Below are 25154 nucleotides of genomic sequence, written 5' to 3' on the forward strand. Positions count from 1 at the left end.
ATGATCTCAAACCCTTTTGATTTTAGGAGGCACTAACGTAATTTGGGGCCTTGGACAGCTTGATCCTAACAAAGATTGTCAAAGGTACCTTTTTCCTTGTCTGCCCATGCGTGAACCAACTTTGCTTGCACAGGAACCACTTACTGCATGGACAGGCCCCCATTTCTTGGTTGAGATATTCACTGGCAAGAGACAGCCAAGCCTAGGAATTAAGCATGCATGGAACTTGGAAGAAAGGGACTGTAAACTCTTAATATCCTCTATCCATCTATGTGAAGCTGTTGGATTGCTGTGTTGTTGACCTAAACATCTAGTATTGGTAGCCAATAGGAGACATAAATAATTAGAAGCCACTTCTGGAAGCGTTAAATCTTGAACTTTTGTTTCCAGCTCTCAATCTGCAAAATGCAGACACCAGTGATTTACTTCAGAGGGAAATTAATATGTCTTTACCCCACCTCAAATCAAACTTATATGGAAACTCTCTATATGCTGAGACAGGTCTTTAAATGCATGAACCTGAATACAAAACATGTCCCTCTTAAATTGGATTATTTCCTATGGATTGAGCCAGAGACAAAAAAAATCCCCGTAAACTCCTTGTGACTCAGAAAAAAATTATTCCATGCTGCAAGCCAACCTCTCCACCTCAGACAAACTATTTCCCAAGACCAATTCTAATGAGTATAAGACTTGCATGCAAAAATTCACCATGTGTTTCAAAAATTTGTTTTACAGGAATCATTGTACTTTACACACTTTTTTTCCCAAATAGTGGTAGTTAGATCTGGACCTCAAGCCAAGCAGCAGATATTGGAATTTCCATGCAGAAGGCAGTTGCCAGTGACCCAGAGGATCCCCTTTTACTAGAGAGCTGATGCTTCCATACAGAGTCTGTTAAGTGAGAAGGAATTGCAGCGTATGTTACATTCATGTAATTCTAGGACAAATCTGTGCTTTTTTCCTTACGGGGGAAAGCCTTCTGCATTTTGGAAGGGCAAAGAAGCAAAAAAGCATTTCTTTATAAATGGCAAAACACTGCAAATGCAATGTTGGCAACTCACCCACTGGTGTTTATGATGCCTCAGGGACAGAACTTGAATGGGACCTGAGACTTGACTTCTAAACCTCTGCACTAAACTTATGTAAGAATGTAATCCTGTAATGTGCTATTTATGGTTAGCTTAGGCAATCTTATCTAAAAGGCCTCATGAGAAAAGTTATGCTCTAATACATATGGATGCGATAACATCTATTCTAGGCTAATCAACAGGCATTTGTACAATTAAAAAATGCCCAGTCAAGATTGAGGCTGCATTAGCTACAGATCTCAGTAGGCTCTTTAAAGCCACATTGGCCCCCAAGAAGCCTGGTTTAGCAAATATGTCCCTAGTCAGAACCAGAAAGATTAATAGAGGATATCTTGTCAGATGAAGTTGATGGTTTGCTTGCTTCATGATGCATTTTATGGTCTAGACCAAGCGTTTATTAGTCTGCACCAGGCTCCCTGGCTCTGTTTCTGGTACAAATTAAATACTCCTTGATGAGAAAACTCACAAATGGACTGCTAGTCTATGCTGGGATTGAGATTGGACATGAACTCTGTCAGGCTTGGTTCCCTCAGCTTCCTCAAGCCCTCCACGAGCACTGAGCACACAGCCAAGCTCAGTCTGTATCAGAACAACTGATACCAGTGAGTTTATGGCAACTCAACTCAAGGTTTTTGCATGACTAAGGCTAGAAGTACTTTAAGATACTAGACTTGCAAGATCCTCAAATAAAAATAAACAAAGTGCTCCCTACAGCTATTCTGGAGAAGATTAACTAATTTTCTGCTCACTACATTTCTCTTTGCTATAATCGTGGAAACCAATGACAGTTTTCAACCACCTCTCTCTCCATAAGTTAAACAGGTCCCATCCATAACAAACTCTCAAGCCAAATGATATAATTTTCCCACATTGTCTGTCCATATTCCACCTCCACAATGGAATTAGCAGATTTAGTTACTCATAGCTTCATTGCAAACAAGAAAAGGGATGAAAGACTATCAAAGGCTGCTTGAGGACTTTCACAGAGGTATTACAAATCATTTAAGCAAACCAGACTAACAGAGAAGGTGAGTATGTTTTCCTGTATTCTGTTGCTTCTAAACTGTTCCCAGTTCTCTTGATCTGAACATCACATACAAAAAATAAAATTCAATTTTAATGAAAAAGTTCCTTTCCCTTCAAAACGAACACACATTACCATACAGAATTTCCATCAAAGTCAAGAATTTATAATACCAAATTTCACCATTTAAAAGATTTTATGCTTGAAATCACAAACCCCCTGGATCTTCCCCTTTCATTATTTAAAAAGGTTGCACAATCAGACTTGACATACCATGAGACTTCCATTCCTTTTCAGCTCTGCTTTGGTCATCCTTTCATTAGTGTCATGCTTATCACAAATACGTACATTTGAAAAAAGTCTTCCTCCACACACCAAAAATAATCTGTATCATGCTCTGTCTTCAAAACTGTTACAAAAATTACCCCTGCTGCATGTCACACCACAGACACAGCTGAACACAGTGGTATTACTTACTAGGAACTCCAGACACCAGCCGTAGTGGACGTAATACTCGGAAAGCCCGCAGTGCTTTAACATCAAATCCGGCACCTTTTCCTCCTATTGAATTCCCCCCATCTGCTTTGGTTGCTTGTTCTAAAATTGCACTAAAAAGCCTGCAAAAAGAAAGAGGAAACAATCTGTAGGCAGGCAGCAAGGCTTGGGCTAAACAGGAACAGAGATCATCACCATCATATCACCCAAGCTATCTCACAGACCTGTGAAGGGTGTCACACCTCTCTCTGACATTCCCATATGGTGGAGGAGAGACAGACTCTTCCCATATGCAACAGCCTATTGGGGATGTCTATACCATTTGCAAAACACTTGTTTCTGGAGCAGACATAAACATGACAAAAAGCTCCTCCTTCACACTCCTCCATGGCTCCTTGCAGCCAGCTATGGGCTACCAACACTTGCTGCCTTTATTAACCAACAATCCACCCTGGGGGAGAAAATCATCACCCTTAATTAAGCCAATTATTAATTATCTGCCACCCACTTTACAAAGAATTAAGATTCACCAATGGGACCGCAGGTACAACTCGGTGTAAACTTGAGGACCCTTCAAGGGGCAAGTTTTTAGTTAGAGTGTATGCTCACACTGTGTGCTTGTGGATCCATTTGTAAATCCCCTGATGCACTGGCTAAGGAGAGTGCAAAACTGTAGGAGTCTTATTATCAGAATGTTTTATTATACCAGCCTTAATGTTTTATCTTGGCTAATAGGAGTAGATGCTTTAAGGAGAAGATGTCTCTCTCAGAATGCCTTTAAAAAGGCAGAGCAAGAAAGAAAAGGCAATGTTCTTCTGTAAAAAACCTGAAGACTCACCCTATCTGTTAATAAGAACTTGATTTAATAAATTAGCTTTCAGGAAGCAGCTTCCATTTTTCTGGTAAAACATTAGTACATTTGGGGGAGAACGGATTCCTCATGAATTTGCTAATGATATTGCTTTCAGCCTTGAAATCCTCAGCCTGAACCCAGCCAAATTCAGTAGAGGTTAAAAGCTGTTCCAGCCTAAAGGGATGTTTGGAGCTCTGTAAATAAGGCTTGCCTGGGAGTGGCAGAGACCCTTTGGTCTGTCGGGTGCCATGGAGGTAGCACAGACAACTTGAAAGAAACTTCCTGAGATGAGAGAACCAGTCCAGATGGAGAACCTGGACAGAGCAATGGTTTCTCTCGTAGACTTTGCAGTCTGTGGTGCCCCTCTCAGGATCTCATCCATATCCTGATTGGCACATTCCACAGAGAGCCCCCAGACCATGGGTCAAGCAGACACTTGTTGGCTGATGGCTTAACAAGCAGTTCCAATGCCTGCAGATAAATCTTACTGATGGGGTCACAAACACAGGGAGCTTGCCCTGGATATTAAAATGAAGATTCATTTACTGAAACATCTAAATGAACAGATTCCCTGAGCACTAAATCCACACAAAATCGTGGATTAGGGAACCGCAAATGCGAAATTCCTTTCTTAAGCAGGTTTTTGTTGATTTTTTTTTTTTTAATTCATATTGAGAGTCTTATAAAACTTGTCAGCTGTGACTGAGAAACTCCTAACTGGATCTATTCAAAGCATCAACTTCAAGCACTGCAGAAAGATTTAACAACTAGGTAACGAGCATGGGAAAAACTGTGTGTGAGGAGGTTGGATGCTGAGCTTGTAGGTGTTGCAGAAGCAGGATACAGAGAAGAAAAAAGCAGAGCTTATGAAAAATACTGCATTGACTACAGATCTCACAGAGAGAGAGAAACAAGGGTTGATACAAAGAATGTGAATTATTGGAATGTATGTATCTCTTAAGCTGCGTACACAAATTATACAGTTGCAATTATCTGCTGGTCTTCATAATAGAAACACTGTAGGTCAAATTTGGCCTATTGTATTTTCAGTAAGCGACTGATTAAACTCTAGCAATGTGCTCTGTTTCACATTCAAACATTTCTATCTTTCTAGCCCATATAATTCCCATAATAGATGATGAGTGACGTACCTATACAACAGATCCAGTCTCCTGGGATCCTCTAAAGGAAAAAGAATTTACTGCAAAAAGGATTCTAATACTGTTTTTCAGCTCCAAGACTGGGAATCTCAAGGAACTATGAATCAGCAATTGTGCAAAACTGGGGGTCCATTTTCCTGATCCCCATTTTCACTGGCCCCATGTTTTCCCAAAGAGCATCTTCTTGGCACTGGGCACCAAGGCTCTTTCTGCTGCCACTTGTACAGTGAGCAAACCAGACTTCTCTAGAATTCTGCTGCCCAAGCAATGTCCTAAATTAGTTCAGGAGGAGCAGAAACACAACCAGTAGGACAGCTCACTCCTCTGGAGCTGGAGCCTGCCTTCCCAGGCTAGTGCAGCTCCACTGCAGGCCAGCTGGCCTTATTTTTGTGCTCCAGCACTGGCATGCTAAATGTACTCTTTTGAGGTACCCACCGTCATCTGCTTTTGCACTTCAGCAATAATTTGCAGTAATTCCTGCTGCTCCTAATTTTAAAACCTACATTTAAACTTGAATTGCATTATTCCTGCTAATCCTGCTTTAATGCATTTATTCCATGCTTTATATTTCCCCTGTACTAATCCTGCTTTTTCCTAATGCATTACAACTTCTTATTTCTCCCATTTACTTCACTCTGGCTTCTGTATTAGGGTCTAGCCTGTGCTCAGTGTGGCCTACTGAATCTCTACTCCACTCTTCAAGTTTATAAAATATCCTGTAAATTTTTCTTCTTTGTCCTCAGCACCTCCCTCAATCAGGCATGGGCAGACATCCATTGATGTACAGGTACCTAATGCTCTTTGGTTTATCAGATAATTGTTTTCTGAGACTAAACAGCCAGATGGATGTTAAGCTACTGATACAAAAGATGAGGCCAGAGGCCTTATATAGGAAATTCTGCTATTTGATGAAAATATTTTGGGAAAGTTTTCAGTAGGTATGGTGGAGCAAGGTGCAGTTCTTTATCAGTAGATGAGTTAGCATGCTCTAAACATGGGGTGAGAGAACACTGTGCTGATGGAGAAATATGAGTTTGGGTGGTACAAAAAAGGCAAGAGGGCTAATCTCTTGTGGCCACTGGAAACCTCACCATTAAACTTCCTCTCCTCCAAAAACCAGACATCAACCTTATTTACTTTCACCTAATTACTTTCTGCCAGTGTAAATTCATGCCCCATTTTCATTTGGATATCATACTTTCCACTGATGAAGCACAATTAACATCACCTTAATTTCTGGATTTCATTTGTGACATGACTACACCTTAACTAAATTCATCTGACAGACATGAACTATAAGAGCATAAAACCAAAATTTTATCACATGCATGTATGGACATGCTCCATGCTTTGTTTGGGGTTTTTTACATTTCCCTGTGAAGTAAGAAGCTAGCTTCCCTGGGGTTTTTTTCTTGTATTTTTCTATTTCCCTTTTGACATTTGATATATCAAAAGGGTTTTCACTTTGCTAGATGACCCCAACAGCAGCATGATAAGGCTGTAACCTGCTCTTCATCTCTTTCTCTGTGGGGAGTACACTGTGATTTTTATAGCATAAAAAAAAAACCCCAAAACTTGTCATGGTCCTCCAAAATATAGGTAGAAAACAGAGGCCTTGGTATTTCTAAGGCCAAAAAGCAGCAGAAAAACATAGCTGAAAAAAAATCCTCTTAGGTATAAAAAAAAAAAAAGAGTAAAGCACAAAGGTTTTTTTCACAGTGTTTTACAGTTCACCTGTGATTTGTGAGTGTGAAAATGTTTGGATCTTCCCTCTAGAAACTTCCCATAGGTCTTCAGTAAGACAGAAACTGGGACCACATTTTCCAGTCTGCTCTGACTTCAGATCTTGTCCAAATATCTTCACTGCTTCCCTTCCCAAGTAAGACTATAACACTGCCTTTCAAATTACACCACCTTTTTCTCTGGCAGTAGTTACAGGTCCTTGGAGAATGACTGTGCTTGGCAGACAAACCACAGCACTGCCAGGAAAGACATTTATTCTTCCCTCACAGTATTGTCAAGCTGGTCTTCTCTCAAGAGAAATTTCATAATATTAAGGGACATCACTGTGATATTTGAAAGTTTTAGTGTTTTCCTAAAGAGGAACAGCAAAAATGAAGGAAGAGGGAGACAATTTTCCTAACCATTAGTGCTTGTGGGTTGTGCCTCATTGAGTGGCTTAGGAGTCTGGTTTCTACTATTTATTAATTATGTTGGTAGAGCCTCTGATTGATACCCTCACACAGACATTCTTCAAAGCCGTATTTAAAGTGCTGCTATAGCAAGGTCAGAGGCTATTTAAAGAGAAGTCAGGTTCAAACTCTACAAGACATAGCTGATGAATAAACAGGTCTCCCACACTTCAAGAATGATAAGCTGCTACAAGCTTACAGTTTAAAATGCATCCTTTCACCAGAAAACAGAGCAGCTGTATTCAGGGCTTCCCTCTGCTGCTGTTGCATATTCCTATGGCCTGTTAGAATCCCTGACTCTAAAATCCCTTTGGATACCAGGGGATCTATCTTCAGAAGGCAGGGGGAAGTATACAGGCACATTGTTATAAACATTTTTCATAGCAAATGTGACTCCCCTCTAAAATTTATACCTGTTCCTTCACATGTCCATTTTCCTCTTACTCTACTGACTAGTTCATGTTAAGGTGAAGGAAGCCAGATGTGCTATTATCTATTGAAGTTATATGTGGTGAAGTATAGGTGATTTGAAAAATCTAAAATGTCTTTTTTTTTCTCCTTTAACTTGCAACAGTACTTGAACAAGTGCTTCCCACCTAGCCAATGCTTTGTAGGATCTTTGAAAACTAGAGATGATTAGTAAGGCAGAGCAAACACAAATGGCAATTATCACAGTCACACCATCTTTTGCCCCATACACCAAATAAATCTCTCTGCTTTCTGCCCCAGTGTTCAAATTACTCAGCTTTCTCCAATAGCTCCATCAATACGTAGAAAAAGGCACCAGAAAGAAATGTTATCAGCACTTGCTTTCTTCCTCTTTCCTCTCTGTTTTCCAAATTTATTTTAAAAGCCCCTTTTCCATGGGGCTTCCTTCCTGGCAAAATATTCAAATACACTGAAGTTTAAACATAATGTCACTGAGGGATTTCAGACAGCCCCTAGGAAAAGAAGACAGGGCAGGAGAGGAACAGATGGTATCACCAAGTAGATTTTGCAGAGGGGCTGTGGAGAGGGAAAAGCAGCACACCAGCCCAGGCTGTGGTACTGTACCAGTGAGTTTAAACAGATAAACATCAAAGGAACCCATCTGGCCTTGAAGTGGAATCTGTCACTTGAGATTGTTGCTATTTAACAGAGACCTTGGGGTCTTGGCCATGTTTATTATACTCATGTAATCCTTCCCCAGTTACATTTTTTCTTCCCCATCTCCTGACTAAGAGCTGCTGGAGGCAAAAGCAGACAGAGGAGCTGAGAGCTGCAGCTTGTGTCATTGGCAAGGGAATTAATTTCAGCCTGAATATCATCTTGCTGATTAACTGCCCTCGTAGGAAAATTGAAAAGGACTGTACTTAAACTAGATATAATGCTGCTCTGTGATTTCTGGAGTCCTGCTGTCTCACATCCAATGGAAAAAGAGGAGATAATGTGTCCTCTCTTTAAAATGCCCCTTTCTCATAAAACTGAAAAGGGAATAATCACATTCACAGGAGTTTTGTTCTTCAATCTTTCTTCAACTTAGGCAGCAATTTCCAAACAGGTGAGATATCCGATGGCACTTAAAGGCAGAACCAATGATGAAATTGGACATCATTACCAGGGGATGGGGTGGGGATTTTCCAGTTTTCAGGTACTGACATGCTAAGGGATCCTCTGTCTGTGGGTAGGAAAAAAGGAGAAGCACAATGGGCGTTGCTGTAAGGAGAAGGTATGCTCATGTGGAGCAGAGAGGTCTTGAGACTAAGAATAGGCTTCAGCCTCTTCTCCCTCCCCCTCACTGGGAATTCTCCTTCCACCCACTCTTATCCATGGTGATGGGAAGTGGGAGGTATTGGGAAGCACACAGCACTTTGCTGATTAAATATTTTGGAGCCAGCACAAAAATGGTCAGGAAGGCAGATTGGTGTGGGGCAGAAATTGTGAGGGGGTTTTGATGACTAGGAGTGTCCCTTTTGACGTTTTCCCTGGGAGCTGATGCAGGGTTTCCTTGGGAAAAAGGTGAAAAGACTACAGGTATTTGTGGGCGATGAAACTCTCTAACAATGGAGTGGTGGGAGGATGGGACAAATTATTCAGGCAAAGAAATACTTGTTCCCTTTGTATTCAGAGGTAGTTTATCCTTCACCTCTTCTCTTCAACAACCACAATTCCAACCCCTTGCTTATCTCTAACCCGTAGGCAGAAAAAGCAGAAGATGCATTATTTTGCTTTTATTCAAATAAATTAAATGCCAAATTTGAAAAACATGGAGAGAAATAAGAATTAGAAATGTTGCAGCTCAAAGTGGCAATTTGATCTACAATAGTAAAACTAGTCTTTAAAAAGGTTAAAAGATTTAAGAGGTCAAAATTAAAAGTGTTGAAATCACCAGCTGAGCAGTGCAATTGAACTGAGGAACTAATTTTTGTTTGCAAGTAGGAAAACGTGTGATTTAAATTTTTCTTCCATCTTCCAGAATGAGAAACATCAGCAAAAGTTCACATTATGGCAGAATTTATCTGTCACCAAACTTCTAATCTTAATTAATGGATTACCTAGATATTATTTTTTAAAATTCATACAGATTTAAAAACAAATGCATTTTTTGCAGTTAAGCACATTCGGGCAATTGACTTTATCTAACAGCTTTGGACTGCTTTCTCTTCTTAATTCCGGCTCCCAAAGAGCAGTTTAATTTCCCTGTCTTGCAAACCATTAAAAGGGTGTTTGCCAGAGGAACAGGATGGACAGCAAGGTCTAACATCACCCATGTGTAACAAAGCATTGACCCACTCTCATGGTCCCAAAGGTTGCCAGTATCCCCATGTGGACAGTGCCTTGAAAAACAAACTTGGTACTCACCCTACTACCACAATTATAAAATCTAGTAAATTCCAGCCATTGCGGAGGTAAGCGTTGGGGTGAAAGAGAAGTCCGTATGCTATTACTTTTAAAAATGCTTCCACTGTAAAAATTATGAGAAAGAGATATTCCACTCGTTCCTGGGGAAGACAAGAGAACAAGAGAGATGCTGGTTAGTGTGACAAATCACAAATCAGGATGTTTTCTTCTGTCCTAGTCCACCCCTGCAGTGTCCAGCTCACTGGCTGCCACCACGGTACACCTCCCACTCAGCGTGCTGGCCAGAGGGCTTTGCTCCTCAGCCTTGCATGGCCTGCAGCCCCTCTGACAGTACAAGGGGCAGTAAATTTTAGTTCCATTCTGAAATTTGCTGCCCTTTTCTTGGCAGGGACTGACCCCTGAACTGGCTTGTGCAAAGCAAAGGAAGGGAGAGGGTCAGCAGGAAGTTCCCAGGGCAAATATTGCCAGCCATCAATAATGAGCTGCATCCAGCCCTTTTCAGCCTCTGGAGAGGAAATGTTGCTGCGTGCAAAACTGTGGAGAGAGATGGGGAGAATTAAATGAGCCCACCTGAGACTGATGTGTATGTCAAACTGAGCCTTCTTTGGGATTCCCTTTTCTGCTGCTGGGGAATAAGTAGGCTGAATATTGGTGATAAGTGATTCACAGATCAGGCTGACTAACGCTAGAGGCTTTTAGTCATTCTGTCAGAATTGTACATATCCCTGCAAAATGCAGGCTGCAATTAAGCATATCCAAACAAAGGCACTTCCAGTTACAGTAGAGCCTGATTTGGGACAAAAAAGCAGGCTTTTGGAGTCAGTACACAGGCTCCCCATCTCTCATCCTCAGGGCTTTCAGCCCCAGTGAGGAATAAGGATAGCAGTATTGCAGAAATGGTAGGGATTCTCCTCCTAAGTAGGAGGGAAACTGCAGCATTAGGTAATCACTACACAAGTGCTGCGTGGCAAGCTGAGTGGGAGATAAGTACATGAAAACTAAATGAGAACAGAAGGAGACCAAGTCCCTACAAGGTTAAACTACAAAGTCATTAGAAGTTCACACTGAAGAAATAAAATCTGAGATAAATACAAATTGAAACATCCTAGGCATTCCTGACATATCTTCAAGGATACCCAGCACAATAGTGAGACATTTTTTTTCTGCTCCAAATTCCAACTGCCCCGTTCCTCTGTCCAGCTGAATGCATGTATGACATTTTCATATTATACAGCAATAGAGAATGAGCAGGATTACAAAAAAATTAGTTCCATCATTTGACAGCTGCCCATTTGAATATCTTCAATTCAGCTCTGGGTAATTAACAGCTCACAGGAAGCCTGCAGATCCAGAAAAAAAAAAAAACCTATTGCTAGTTCATCTGCATGTTTACATTAATGTGATATTTTAAAAGGCTGAGAAACTCCATCTGACAGTAGCAGGCACATTTTTGTGCTTTAAAATATTGCTGGTTTGCCTCAGACAATGCTTTCCCAATGCCTGCAGTATCCCCCAGTGCTTAGTACAAGGAATGCCTAAAAAAAGAAAAAGTGTCATTCTGCAGTTATCTGATCCAGTAGTAAAGCTTTTGAACACACCCACAGCAGAGGATTTGTCTGTCGTTGTCCCAGATGGAGACACAGCAGCACACCAAGGATTTCCCTTCCCTTGAACTCAGAAAAGGAAACAACAGCACACAATACTATGTTCCCAGCTCTACAAATAGTAAGTCCTTGCAACCAGGAGTCCAACCAGGGACTTGAGCACAGGAAAGAGCCCCATGATGGCTCCATGAAAGGACTGACATAGCGGTCCTTCTTCCACTACAGCTGAGAGCTGTCCCAGTACTGATACACAAATCACAGGCAAACAATGATCCATCTCCAGGTACACACTGGTAAATCAGGACCAGCTATTGTGGAATCTCTCAAACAAAAATGAAAAGAAATGCAAAATGACCCCATGATGGGAATTCCATGTGGTCTTCCCAACTGCCCTGCACCTTTGTGCTGCCACGTGGCTCTACCAAAATGGCCTGAGGCCCAGCCCCACACAGACAGCTCATGGGAGCTCTGTCTCATGGAGCAATTCTCCATGAGACAGAGAAGGTAAAGCCTGTGCAGAGATCGAAGAAAGATGAAAATGGGCTCTGAGGGGGAAAAACCTGCCCTGAACTGAGGATAGGAATAGGGAGTGCTGTGCCTGAGATGAACATGGCCTCACCAGTGCCAAATGAAAACCTTTGAGGAAGGAAGTGAAGATTTCTCTTTTGACAACCCAACCAATAATTAGTCTTACTTGCTCCCTGTTTCAACCGGGGCCTTTGCACAGTTGTGGGCAAGCTCTTTGTCCCCTTCTCACAAAAAGGGCCAAACTACTCCTCATCCTGCCTTTGAGGCTGCCCTGCAGACTCAGTTCATCTCCCTCCATAAACACACCCAGGCTCATGACAAAGTGTTGCAGGCCCTAAAACCTCTTTTAGTAGCCACAGCTGAGATGGCACAAGGGGATGTGGAGGAGCCCACCCACTCATTCAGCAGCTCCAGGGCCATTAGAAGCAGGTGGGCAGAACAGGTGAAGTGGAAGGCCCAAGGTTGATCCTGTGCCCAGCAATTTAACAGCAGACATTGTCACTGGCCCCCAGGGACAAACGCTACTGCCAGCTCTGTCTGGCTTTGTTCTGCACAGCCACAGCACTCTGCAGGCCAGCACAGCCTTTCCACTCCATGAATTTCACTGAAATACCTGTGCTAGTGCCAGCAAAAGGAGTCCATGAAAGAAAACACTTGGGAAAATTCTGGAACAACTTTTTTTTTTTTTAATTAACTACTACTATTTTAAAAATATTTAGTGCTGTACAGAGCAGACAATATATCAACAACTAACTTGTTCTATTTGGCTGGGTTTAGGAGCCTCATACCTTTTCTGTCTCTAAAGATGCCTATGGGAATACAGACACTTTTTGTTATTGTAATTAATGCTGCTTGTTGAACCATGTTATGGGAGTAATAACACACCAAAGTAATGCACACAAATGCATGCATATACACCTATACATTGATATATACATATATGCAACTACATGCTCTTTGAATAAATTCCTTACAGTTCTTCAGCTAAGGTGGAAAGATCCATAAAAAAATAAAATTCTATAAAAGGTTCTGAAATTAACATAAGATACAGAATGTTGAGCTGAGGATAGGTTTTATGATCCTCTGCACTTAAATTAATGATTTCAGGGTGTAAAACTGAAGGAAAAATACTGCTGAGATTAAACAGTGCAGCTGCTCCAAGACCATTTCAGAAAGCCACTCCTGCTCAGACTCCAGAAGAATTTGAAAAACCGACTAAATAACTTGTGTCCCTTTTTCTTCCTATACTATAAAATTAAAGAGCCTTTATGAACAGAGCATAACTCAGTAATGACATAACACAACTGAGTTCCCCAGAATGTGGACTGCGGCCCCACTTCTGATGCCACCTTGCCCAGAGAGGGCAGAGATGTGACTCAGCCACTCCCTGTCTCAGGTTAGAAGTCACAGGAGTGTCTCTCACCCTCAGCAGCCACAAAACAATGAATTTGTCTCTGCTGAATGGGCATCTGCACTTTTGATTGCTCATTTGAAGCTTTGCTCTCACAGATGAGGTAGACCACAGTCCAGTGTTTCAATGTCCCAAGGGACAGAGCACTGCAAAGTATCCATCATCCCAACTCCTCTGAGAAGCTATTTTGGTATAATTTTAGAAGAAGCCAAGCTAGAAAAATATTGGTATTTCTCTCTGAGAGAGTTCCCTGCTGACAGGGAGGGAGGGAGCTGAGCGCTACATTTGTGGGACTGAAAGAAGATAGCAACAGCATTGCCCCTTGGAACACTAATCCAAACCACAGCATCAAAAGAGAGGGAACTTTGGAGCTGCAAGAAAGAAGGAACAGTATTGTTTTATTTGTCTCTTAGAAATGGGAGCTATGGTCATGTGGCTGAGGCACATGAAGCATACTGCAGGCTGCAGAATTACAAAGCAGGAGCTTCCTCCTTGGACAATAGGGACATAAATGTTTTGAAAACCAAAGGAAAAAAAAAAGCCAACAAAATATGACTGGAAGAAGAGAAAGGATAAAAGTTTTAGAAAGTAGAACAGTCCCTGGAGCACACATGTTCTGGGACTGGCTGTACCCCTGCTTGACTTTGTTTTGGGGCTTTTTTGTAGATCTAGGACATGAGCATCAGCTACCCTAGCTGATACATCAGCCAGCAATAACACTGCCAAGAAGCAACCTGTACATCATCTTACTCATAACAAAGAAACAAATATTAGCTTACTGTAAAGTCTGTAAGATATATTACCCAAAGAGGATTACTGTATTATGTATGAAACCCCTCTAATCCCATGTGTCTTCCAAAGCAGTCATAGGTTTGGTTTTGTTTATAATTTTTAAACTGTAGCTAATGTCATCTTGGCTTCATAAAAGGAACCTGAAAACAGGAAATCCAAGGAAATGACTCTAGGGTGTCATAAGGCTTTTCTCCTGTCAGAAAGTGAGTAGATCAGTGCTATTTCTGAGAAATGGTCATCAGAATGATTCACTATATCTTGATCCCAGCTCTCTAAACTCTATCCATCCATCCATCCAGCAGCACTGCTTGGTTATAACATTTTCATTGCAAGAAAGATTAAATCACAATCAGGTTCTTGCATTTCATACATGCCAGTTGAAAGAGCTTACAATCTAAAATTCAGTCACCAAATGTTTTCTAGGACTTTGCTGTCTCTCTCTCTCTCCTTGCACTCTGACCAGCTTGCTACAAACCATGTTTCAAAAACTACAGTTTATATGTTTGAAGTAATGAGTCACAAGCACTGTGCAGTTAGAACCTTTATGGGGCTGCCTGTTTGACCTCAGCTATATCTAAGCCTGCATTATTATTCCCTAAAGTTTCCTTAAACATAAGAGAATACATCTCTTCAGTAATGCAAATACCAGACATCCAAGGAAAACAGCAGTATTTTAAAGGCCTCTGTCATATAGGATGTTTTGGCAATGCTTATGGAAATAGGCTCTGAAAGATATGAATCAGAGTGGAAGCACTCAGACCTTCCCCTAGTAGGGAAAACAATCTTTTCTGGTGGTCAAGAAGGAGATTGAGCTGCAGTGCTGGGAAAGACAGCCCAGAGAGTCCATGAAAAAATGGATTACAGGTTTGGATTACAGGTAACCTTAGATTACAGGGTACCATCACATCTGGGATATGGACATCCTCAGTGTGTCAATATGCTAACCTGGAGACTACTACTAACATGAATAACTGTGACCTTTGATGAGGAAGAGCCACATGTGTGCACTCAGAAGGTCAGTTCAATAAAGAAGTTTTTAAGACAGGTTTGTTGACAGTGAGTTACTTCTGAGTATACTTAGTTACTCAGAAGACATTTTTAGCTAAGTATGCATGAAAATATACAAGCACATGAGGGAATAAAACTTAAAAGACAGAACATGTTTGGATTTTATTTTTTTCCAATTTCTCCTTAAAACTACTGTCACTGCAGAAACAAGTGGTCATATCCATTTAAAAGAGAGAAAGGGATGATAAGATGTCATACTACTGAACATAACTGCATTTGCTGCTATTTCTGGTCCTAAAACACAGCATTCGTTCTACACATTCCCCAAAAGGAAATTCCCCCAAAATTAGAGCAGAAGAACACTATCTGACTTTACCTGACAAAACAAGCCCAAAGAAGAAAGTGGGTGACTACTGCTGAACTAAAGATTAACCCACCATTATGGCAAATAGAAGTCAGGAAGGCTTCTGAAAGGTTTGATTTCCAAATATGATCAGCACTGCTTTCTCTCCCCTCCAGCCAAAAACTGTGTCAAGCTTTCAAACGAGCAGAGTGAAATTCATACCAAGCACTGCAGAAATACCAACTTTTAATTAACCCCTGGTAAGTGGGAGATTCACTCACATCTGCCTTAAAGGTGGCCAACACAAGAAAAAATGAAAGACAGAATTCTCACTAATCTGAAAGAAGTAATTATAAAACAGGAATATAGTGCAAGCCAGCCTTCAGTACTTTATGATAATTCACAACATGCCCACGATGTATTTAAAGAACTTCCCCTGAAATGAATAGAAGAAGAACATAAATAGTTTTAAATTATTACAGGCCTCATACACATGCCCTATATTCAGGAGTTCCTTGGCAAATCAATGAATACTTCATGCAGAACTCTTGCACAACTTAGTTTCTAAGGCCCTTGTTTTTCTTAGAGCACTTTGGCAAACATCAAATTGAATTTATTTACAGGTTAGTGGAACTATGCTGTGTGTCAGAGTCCAATTGTAATGCAGAGCCAAGGTAGAAGGGGATTGTCCTGGTTTAGGAGGAAACTTCCAAAAGGATCCCTCTAGAAAGAAGATTCAAGCAGCCCCTCCCCTAACTTGTTTGGGAAAAACAAGTTTTTCCTAGGAGAAAAGTGGAAAAAACCTGTTTATTTAACAAGCAAAGTATGCACAGGCATAAAAAATGAACATTAAACAATAAAACCTCTCACTGTTCTGAAGGGATGGCAAATTCAGAAAGTCCTTTTTGTGGACTTTTGCCCACTTCTTTTCTTCCCCTTCACTCTCAGAACCAATCTTAAAGGTGCAAACCAATCTTACCTAGTGCAAACGCACTTTCCCTTCCAGTCAGCCACGTGCTCATGCTCACTCAAACCAGAATACAGATGATGAATGCCACTGCTGTTCTGATTTATCATCCTTTCATGTACATTTTTCACTAACAGAGTGTGGGAAAACAAGCCCCAAGTAATAATAATGTAATTATTGGGAGTTATAAATTTCAGAAAGGGGTGACATGCCAATAACATTTGGGTAGCAATACAATAGGAATATTGTTTTAAAACCTTTATACTAGAGAAGGTTCTGAACAGCTTGGTTAATTTTGAAGACAGTTCTGCTTGAAGATAGAATTTGAACTAGACAACCTACAAAAATCCCTATTCAACCTATATTTTTTCTGGGACTCTAAATGCATGTTTTATAACTCTAAACGTGCCTCTAGTCCTCAGAATAATCTAACAACCTTGATATTTCCTTTCCATTTTACATCAATACTTTCCAGCGGGATACCTCATTCTTCATAACAGAGATGGTCAAGTAAGCACCTTTCTGGATAGACATAAAGGATTATACATCCATTTCAACCTAAATCTTGAACTCTGGTGCCAATTAGACAACGCCTAACACTTATAAGATATTTCTTTACTATCTTTGTCTAGCAATAGCAGAAATCTCTTGGGCATTGTTGCTCAAGATTAGGTTGTTTGTTTTTTTCACTGAAATAGAACAATAGGATCCTGTCTATATACGAGTCAAATCCAGATAATACGTTCCTTATGGGCTCAGATTTTCTTTGGCATGACCAAGAATTGAAGCCATACAAACAGGTCTTGAATTAATATTCCAAACTGAACAGCTCTGAAGAGGCAAAGAAGCTTGTATCCTAATTTTTTTTTTTTGTCCACTACTCTGATTAAACTGAAATGAGCTGTCACTTTATATTTTGCTCAGAGCAATAAGAGATTACCCTTCTAGGAGGAAGCAAAATCAGGGAAGGCAGCATAAAGTTTATGACTGAGAGAGCCTCATTTAGGATCTCTGCATAGAAATTAAAAGGTGGCAAGGTGTTTTTACCATGCCTAGGAGTTAAATTCACCCCTAGAAGAAGCTTTTACTGGTTTCCTTTATGCATTTTTGAGGCAATGAGGCAGCCCAGTGTCTTCTCCCAAGCTTAACACAGCCATTAGAAATACCCCCATCATTTTTCCATCTACCAACCACTGGTCCAGACCAGAGTACCAGAAACATCCATTTAAATCAGAGCAGTCCCAGTACAACAGCTGTATCTAATAGATCATAACAAGGCATAAGTGTCTCATCCAGCTCCAAAAATGACTCAGATAAGTGAGAAATTGGCTACCCACCATGCTCAGGTGGCTGCACTCAATCACGTACACAGAGAGATACACAAGTCCAGCAGCCACAAAGCATTTCAGTATTCTGCTTAATTAATTTTTAAAATCATTATTAATCTTAAAAAAACATGCTAGTGTTAAATATTGAGTGTTTTGTTGCCAGACAACTCTGTGTGTGTGTGTGTATTTATCTCTACTTAAGGAGGGATTCTAGAGAACTATCTAATTAAATAATGATTCATCAGGACAGTTTCTAAAAGGTCTTCTCCAGAGTGCATCATCTAAGCAAGGATACACCAGCACACTTGCTTTTGGAAACAGCCTACGTGACCTCAGCAACAACAGCTCTAAGGATTTTAGTGTTTTGCACCACCCACGAGCCCAGTGCTAAAGGGGCAGCTCTGGAGCTCTCATCACAATATCACTTCAATCTGACCATCATGACACAATCAGTGCTTTCAGCACATCCCTTTTCAATGAGTCCCTAAAATTCTTAGTGGTAGGCACAAAGCTTAACTAAGGTGAAACCCAACCATCTGACAGCTAAAAAGAAGTCACCTTGCCCCTATGAGATTTATTAATTTCTAATCATTTACATGATTTCAGGAGCTGATGATTTAACTGCTTGCAATCCACTTTATGGCAACTATGGCTGGTCTGCCCTTTGACTTGCCACATCAACAGGCACAGTGGGAAAAATTCATGGTTTTATTCAGTCATCTTTCCAAAAAGATGACCAAAAATTGGGCTCCAAAATGAAGGACTGAATTCCCGACAGAACTCAACATGGGGACAGTGAGTTCCTTTGAAAATATACCTGTAATGAGACTTTCTATGTGCCAAGGATTTTTACAATCCCTTCATGGATAAGAGGAGTGGAAGAGTTATAATCCATACCCTTAACTTAATGAAGAATCATTTCTCTCAGAAAGTTGGATTTTTTGGGGGTTTTTTTTTGTTGTGGTTTTTTGGTTTGTTGGTTTTGGTGGTTTCTTTCTTTTTTGTTGTTGTTGTTTTTGTTTTGCTTTAGTGGGGTTGTTTTGTTTTGATTTTGTGGGGGGATTTTTTACTTGTTTGATTTTTTGGTTTTGTTTTTTTTACTTTTTAAAAATTCTTTGGTCCTACAAAGTTTTGAATAATTCTAGTGCATGCTAGGTTAGGCTAAAATAGTCTTAATCGGGGAGAATTTTACTACTAATTGTCTGTAGGCTGAACTGCCCATTTCTTTTTCTTTACAACTTCTCAGGTAACACTAAAACATTATAAACTATCCCCGGACTGCCTTGCAAGGGGAACCCAAGCTTGCACCCCCATGTGCTGAGCTGGCAGAAGGGTTGGTGTTGCCCTTCCCCAAGAGAACATTTCCAAAAGGGAGCAGCAGCCAAAGGAAGGAGGATTTGGGCAGCTCTCCTGGGAAGAGATCTCAGCACACTTGGGCTCCTCAATGAGCCATGGACACACCCAGCAATATTTAGACCCTCTCTGGATCACTCTCCACCACTGAGCTAAGAGCCAGAGGTGCAAGTGAGGCCCTGCAGAAATCTGGCCCTGGACCTCTGGGTTTTGACTTTTCTGACTACCCATGCAGAACACCTCACCAAATCCCACTTTTGAAACATCTCTGTCAAATGCATTTTACTCCCATCACTCTTGCACATTTTGGGATGCTCTAATTTATGTTTTTAATCTACTACAATTCTTTTATAATTGTTTGTGCAGTGATGCCTGACAGGGAATGCTTTATAAATAAATCGAATTTATGACTATTTATAACCACTCTCTCTTGAAATTTCTCAGCAAATAAATTGGGCCCACAGCTCAGTCTTCTAGGGTTGGGGTTTCTCTGTAGGCATTCATACAAACACACAATGTGCATGCATGAAAGGAAGAGAGAAAGGGACAGAGAGAGAATGTGTGCACGTGTGTGTGACTTTCCTTTCCATGAGTAACTTCAGGGCATATTTAACATTCTGTTCACAGTGCTTAAGGCAGACAAGAAAAACACAACTGAAGGGGATGAAAAAATGAAAAGTCCTTGCGGTTTTTTCATCTCAGGCTCCATCGTTCCTTTCCTGGGACAAAGGTTTTCATGTTTTGTTTACTACTCCTGGGTAAGTTTCTCTTCGGTTTCTTGCTGCTTGAGCAGACAGGACACATGAAATGAGGCAGATATAAGGACCTCTGACTACCAGCACATAAAACTCATTTTATTTCCTTAATGGAAGGCTAATTGGTAATTAAAAACATGACTGTGACCTGTGCAGTACCCAGAGAATAGAAATTGATTTCATTTTAAACAGATAAAGCTCACAGGACTACAGCTCTGCAGAGTAGCAAGACTTTCTGGGCAAGGAGAAGTGAAAGAAGTCCTCTAGTTTTTAGCAGGTTTTGCTAATTTAGGCAAAACAAAAAAAAAAAAACCTGAAAGAAATTTGCCAGTTCTTCAGTCCCTTGGTTGACTCCCAAGAGCCCCTCTGCTGACCCTCACTGCAGCTGCTGCTGATGTTGAAACAAACTCAGGGACAAGAAGCTGGAAAATGGAATTCAGATTCTTGCCTGGCCTCCCCCAGTCAAACCAGGGCAGGAATTTTCATTTCTTGTAAGACAAGTGTGTGCCTCATCCTCCTAGGTGTGTATTGTAGGGATAAAGAGAAATTAGAACTCTTACTGGGTGCCAGCAGCTCCTACCCAGGCAGGCTGGGGTACCCCCAGGACCCTCCACCAGCCCCACAGAGCTCACGGCACTGCTGGGGTGCTGCAGAGTAACACGAGGTTGTGTCATAATAAAATATTTGGATTTGCTTCAAACAAGCCAAACACACTGATCTGGGAATGTTAAAACATTTTTGTTCAATAAAAATGTCTAAACATGAGGCTCTGCTATTTCTGCACTTTCTGAAACTCTCTGAGAATGTCCCTTTACAGACAAGGGGAATATTGCATTTAAAATACTTCCAACTTGGCCTTCTAATATTCAACAAAACCACGTTTCGAAATACTGGAATTTTTCAGACAATACCTAGATTTCCACCAGCCTCACTGGCAAACCAACAGGAACGAAAATGGAAAAAAAAGAGAAACAGCTACGAAATGGGTTAATACATACTCACGCATTTAATTAATTAAAAATAAGGAAGAAGGATTTCTAATCAGGTTCAGACACTAATAAGGAATGGAGATTGCACCCATGCCATTTTTTGCAATTGAAAACTCTGTAAATAAATGTGGTGAGCACTAATTATCATGCCAGAAGAGAGGCATCCCATGTACCTGTATTTTCTTTTACTATAATAAACCCTTAAGACAATACTTATTCTTGTGCAGATAAACTTAAAATAAAAACCAAGAGAAATACTAGAGTCTGGACAATGAGAGATCAAGAATCTTACTAATTTCCTATACTGTCCTTTAATTTAACTCAGCTTCATTAGCTTCTGGCTGGTTTGCAAAAAGGTATATTCCTCCTATGTTCCCTGGCTGCAGGGGCAGCTTTGTCTCCTGCAAGCATTGCAGGCTGTGGAACCTCTGTCTAAAGGGAAAATTAGATTTCAGCTGGCCTGTCTGAAAAAGAAATAAAAAAGGAGATCTAAATCCCACCCACAACCAGAACTCCCTTTTATCATTTAAGTCAAATTCTTATGGCACCCATCACTCAGGGGGAACCATACTGGTGAAAACAGCTCTGAGAACTCAGCCAGATTTCCTCTACGTCAGAGCCCTGCTCAGGGCTGGCAAGCATCCTGCCAAATGGACTTGAATTTCAGAGATTTCGTGTTCACTTGATGAAAATAAGATGTTAGGCTCTGTGTTTTCACTCTCTCTATTCCCAAGGCTCCTTTTCTCTTCAACCACCCTCAGGCTCAGAGCAAACAGGATTCATATTGATCTGTCTGAAAATTATTTTTAATGCTATTAATGTTATATGCTGCTGTAATGGACGTCTTCCAAGTTTTTCATCCTGACTAGTTGTTCTGACTGACCTGCAACACACTAAACACGTAACTTGCCTTGCTGCTGGCCAAGACCCAGCTCCCAGAACAGGAAAAAAAAAATCTAAAAATATAAATATAAATTTGACAAGCACGATCAAATTTCTCACGAAACAAAGGCCTGATTTTGAAAAAGATTTTAAATTAGGATTTTGAATTAATATGGATGTAAATTCCATCAACTTGTAGAAGGTCTGTACAATCAAGAACTGAGGCCAGTAAACTTTGGCCTAGTAACAGCAAAAATATTCTACACTAAAACAAAATCAAATTGCATAGACTTGGGGGATTTTAGCATTTCCTTTTAGTTGTCTACAAGTTGTGCTAAGGCAGTGCTGTGCTAATGTTTGAGTTCACTGGGGGAACTAATTAAAACTATAATTAAATCGAATAAGCTGCTATTATTTATGAAACAGCGAAAAAGGTGTTAAAAGAACAAACACAGACATGGAAAAAATAATGTTAATATTGCTTTTTCATTCTGTTCTGTCTTTGGTACTGTTAGTAACACACAGATGGAAGGGGAACCAGTTTTGCAGGTAATAAGCATTGCTCAGTCCACAGTTTATCCTTATCCTTTGACAGACTGCAAGAACAAACACAGCAACCTAAAATTCATTCATAGAATATTCTATGAATGGAAAAGGAGCTGATGATTCAATTTTCACAAAGGCTTTTGTGTTCTGCTGAAGGCTTCTCATTTTAGTCAGTTGGTCTAAACTGAAATTTTCCAAAATACTTTCTTTCCTAAAAATTTCTTCCTTATGAAATCCATCAGAATTCAGGAAGATGTAGAAAAACATTGATAGGATAGCATGCAACAAGGACTTATCTTAAGCCCCTGAGCATGACTCCAAAGCTACTTTCCACAGCTTATATTCCAAACAACTCTGTCACTTGCGTGTCCTCTGTTTCACTCTCCTATGCTGTCTCACCCTGCTTTATTTCAAACCCAATTTGTTTTCACAAGGAGATTTAAAAAAACCAATAAGCAATGAGGACTATGAAACCACCGGCCTATGGCAAACGCCATAAAATAAAATAATTAAGGGAAATTCTTTAATTTTAATTAGCTTCCCTTCTGCAATCATTCCCTTCATGAAAAGTTCAATTACCAAGAACCAGTGCTGTTAGATTCACTGCACTATATTATAGTTAGCTGGGCTGTTGCACAGAAATGAGAACTGACAGTGAAATCTCTTGTACAGCTTGCCAGATATGAAACTAATAGGGCTGAATTATCCCACAAGTCTTCTGGAGTTGCCTGAAAGGATAAGTTTGTCTCATCATGTAAGGGCTTTAGATCTTCAGAGAAGGCTGCAGGGGTTATAAAGTCAATCACATACTGAATGTGACTCAATGTCATGCTGTTGCAAAACAAAAAAAGCAAACACCACACTAGGATGTGTAAACAAATGTACGAGCCGCAAGATGCAAGAAAAATTCCTTCTGCTCCACACAGCAGGGGTGAAAGCTTGGCTGAAATTCTGTGAATGAAAGGATGCATGGGTGGACTGGGGGTGATCCAAGAGAGATCAACAGGGATCTCCTGAAGTGTACAAAAACTACCTGAGAGGAAAAGCTGTGGTGAGACCGTTCAGTACAGAGAAGGGGAATCAAGACAAGGCTCTAGACTGCTGCAGAGAGGTGGTGAATAATTCATTTGCCCACTTTCACTTCGGATACCACAGGAAGGAAAGGCTTTAGACTGGCATAAAGAAGGTTCAGGATGGACACAAGGAAACTTTTCCTTGGGATGCCAGTATTGCTGAGAGGGCTGTGACAGAGCACTGGCTGGGAAGTTACAGACTAAATCCCTAGAGGCTAAATTCTCCTGTGGGATAGGATGACTAAATGGCCTACCAGGGTATCTTCTAGCCCCAATTTTGGTATTTCTGAGGCTCTAATAGATGTCCATGGCCTCAAAGTCCAGCCAGATTTGTGTCATCAGGGAGGCAGCTGTCTGTTGGGCTTGGACAGAAAGACTCCAGGGGACAGTCCTTCTCTATTCACGAGTGAAAAACTTTTCAAAATGTTTTTGACACCCATGCAGCTAAGGCAGATCGAGGCAAGAAATCTATTAGTCATTTGGGATTTCAAGGAATGCTTCCATGTGTCATCATTTGAAAAAGGAGCCCAGTATCTCTCTTGGGGGAAACAGAATTCAGGCTTCTCCCCAGGGCTGATCAGTTTGGAAATGTCACTGCAATTGTGCTGGGATGGAGTAAGATTTTCTGTTCCTGTGTAGCAGTTTCAGGGTTTTCAAAGATTACTCTGCAGAGCCCAAGTTAAGAGGAAGGATTTTCCCCTCCCTGGAAGGACTCTCAAGCACCATGATTCTGACTGATTCTCATCCAGGCTGGTGATATTTATAACAGGAGTTTCTCTTCCTCAATGGATCTGGTTCTGAAGGGCATTCAGGAACACGACCTTGTGAATATTTAGTCTTCTTTTGATCTCTTTTGCCTTAGGTCCACAGAGCCTCTGCAGCAGAAATCTATGAGATTTGCTGAGCATATTTGTAATTAATCCTAGACTTAGAGAAATGTGGGGATTAGTGGATTGCTGAACTCCTTATGTCTCTGGAGCAATACTGGAGTTTCCTTGTTACAAGCAGCAAAGAAAGAGTCAGAATTTGGCTTAGGACACTGAACCTACTGATTTCCATAGATCAGAGAAGTCTTCAAAGCAGCAATACTACCAGCTTGAATAAATACAGTCTCCCTCATCCAAAGGTTGCAATAAGACTCCACAGACAGTAATGAAGAATTAAAATATAAATCATACCCCATGGGCAAAAGAGAAACTGTCTCTATTTCACAATTGGGAAAATTGAGAAATACATAGGATGAAGGTATTTGAAGGTTTGAGGTCTTCCAATTCATAAGTACCCATTTTAGGACAATGACAGTCTGATTTTAGTCCTTTTTATTTCCAGAGACACCAAGTGGTTTGTTGACTAATTGGAGTGATGATGCCTCTAGGGATAGGAGCTTGGCACAGTGACTTGACTGATTCAACCAGCTAACAAGCTAATAGCAATTTACAGAAGACAAACCTCTGACAAGCATGAAAAGACCCTGTCTAAATGTTTAGAAATCTGATTAATTCCTGGTGGATGAAAACTGAGATGCTGCTGTCTCTGCCCCTCTTTTGTTGCTTAGACTCCACCTCCTGCCTCATGCTTCTGCCATCCCTCTAACCTTTTGTCTCTTTGGTTGCTTTGTTTTGCACTCCACTTTTCTTTTTGGATACAGGGATTTCCAGAGGTTCAGCTGAAAGCACGGACATGTGGGTCTCCATGTCCAAACCAAAAGCTGATCAAAACGGAGAGACAAATTTGGAAATTGGAACTACTTGATTACCACCTCATGAGAAAATCAGGAGAGTGATGGTGGAATCCTGGGGTGTTTGCTATTCCACACCACAGATACATTGCAGGCAATGTTTGTACATAGCAGGCAATGTCTGGGAGGTGCCAAAGAAACTTCTTTATCCCAAAGGATGTTTTTTTGCTCACTTTTGCAA

At 40.7% G+C, this 25154-nt stretch overlaps 1 protein-coding gene across 1 annotated transcript in view; it reads right to left on the reverse strand.

Moving 5' to 3' along the window:
• Nucleotides 1–25154, reverse strand: part of CACNA1C (calcium voltage-gated channel subunit alpha1 C) — a 416271-nt gene that overhangs the window by 185419 nt on the left and 205698 nt on the right. Inside the window, exons 4-5 of the mRNA XM_066550899.1 lie at nt 9657–9796; nt 2593–2732 (exon numbers count right to left, since the gene is read on the reverse strand). Of these exons, the coding sequence (XP_066406996.1) occupies nt 2593–2732; nt 9657–9796 (280 nt within the window). The remainder of the gene's footprint in view (nt 1–2592; nt 2733–9656; nt 9797–25154) is intronic.

This window comes from Molothrus aeneus, chromosome 5, assembly GCF_037042795.1.
Source record: "Molothrus aeneus isolate 106 chromosome 5, BPBGC_Maene_1.0, whole genome shotgun sequence".
In the NCBI taxonomy this organism is placed as follows: domain Eukaryota; kingdom Metazoa; phylum Chordata; class Aves; order Passeriformes; family Icteridae; genus Molothrus; species Molothrus aeneus.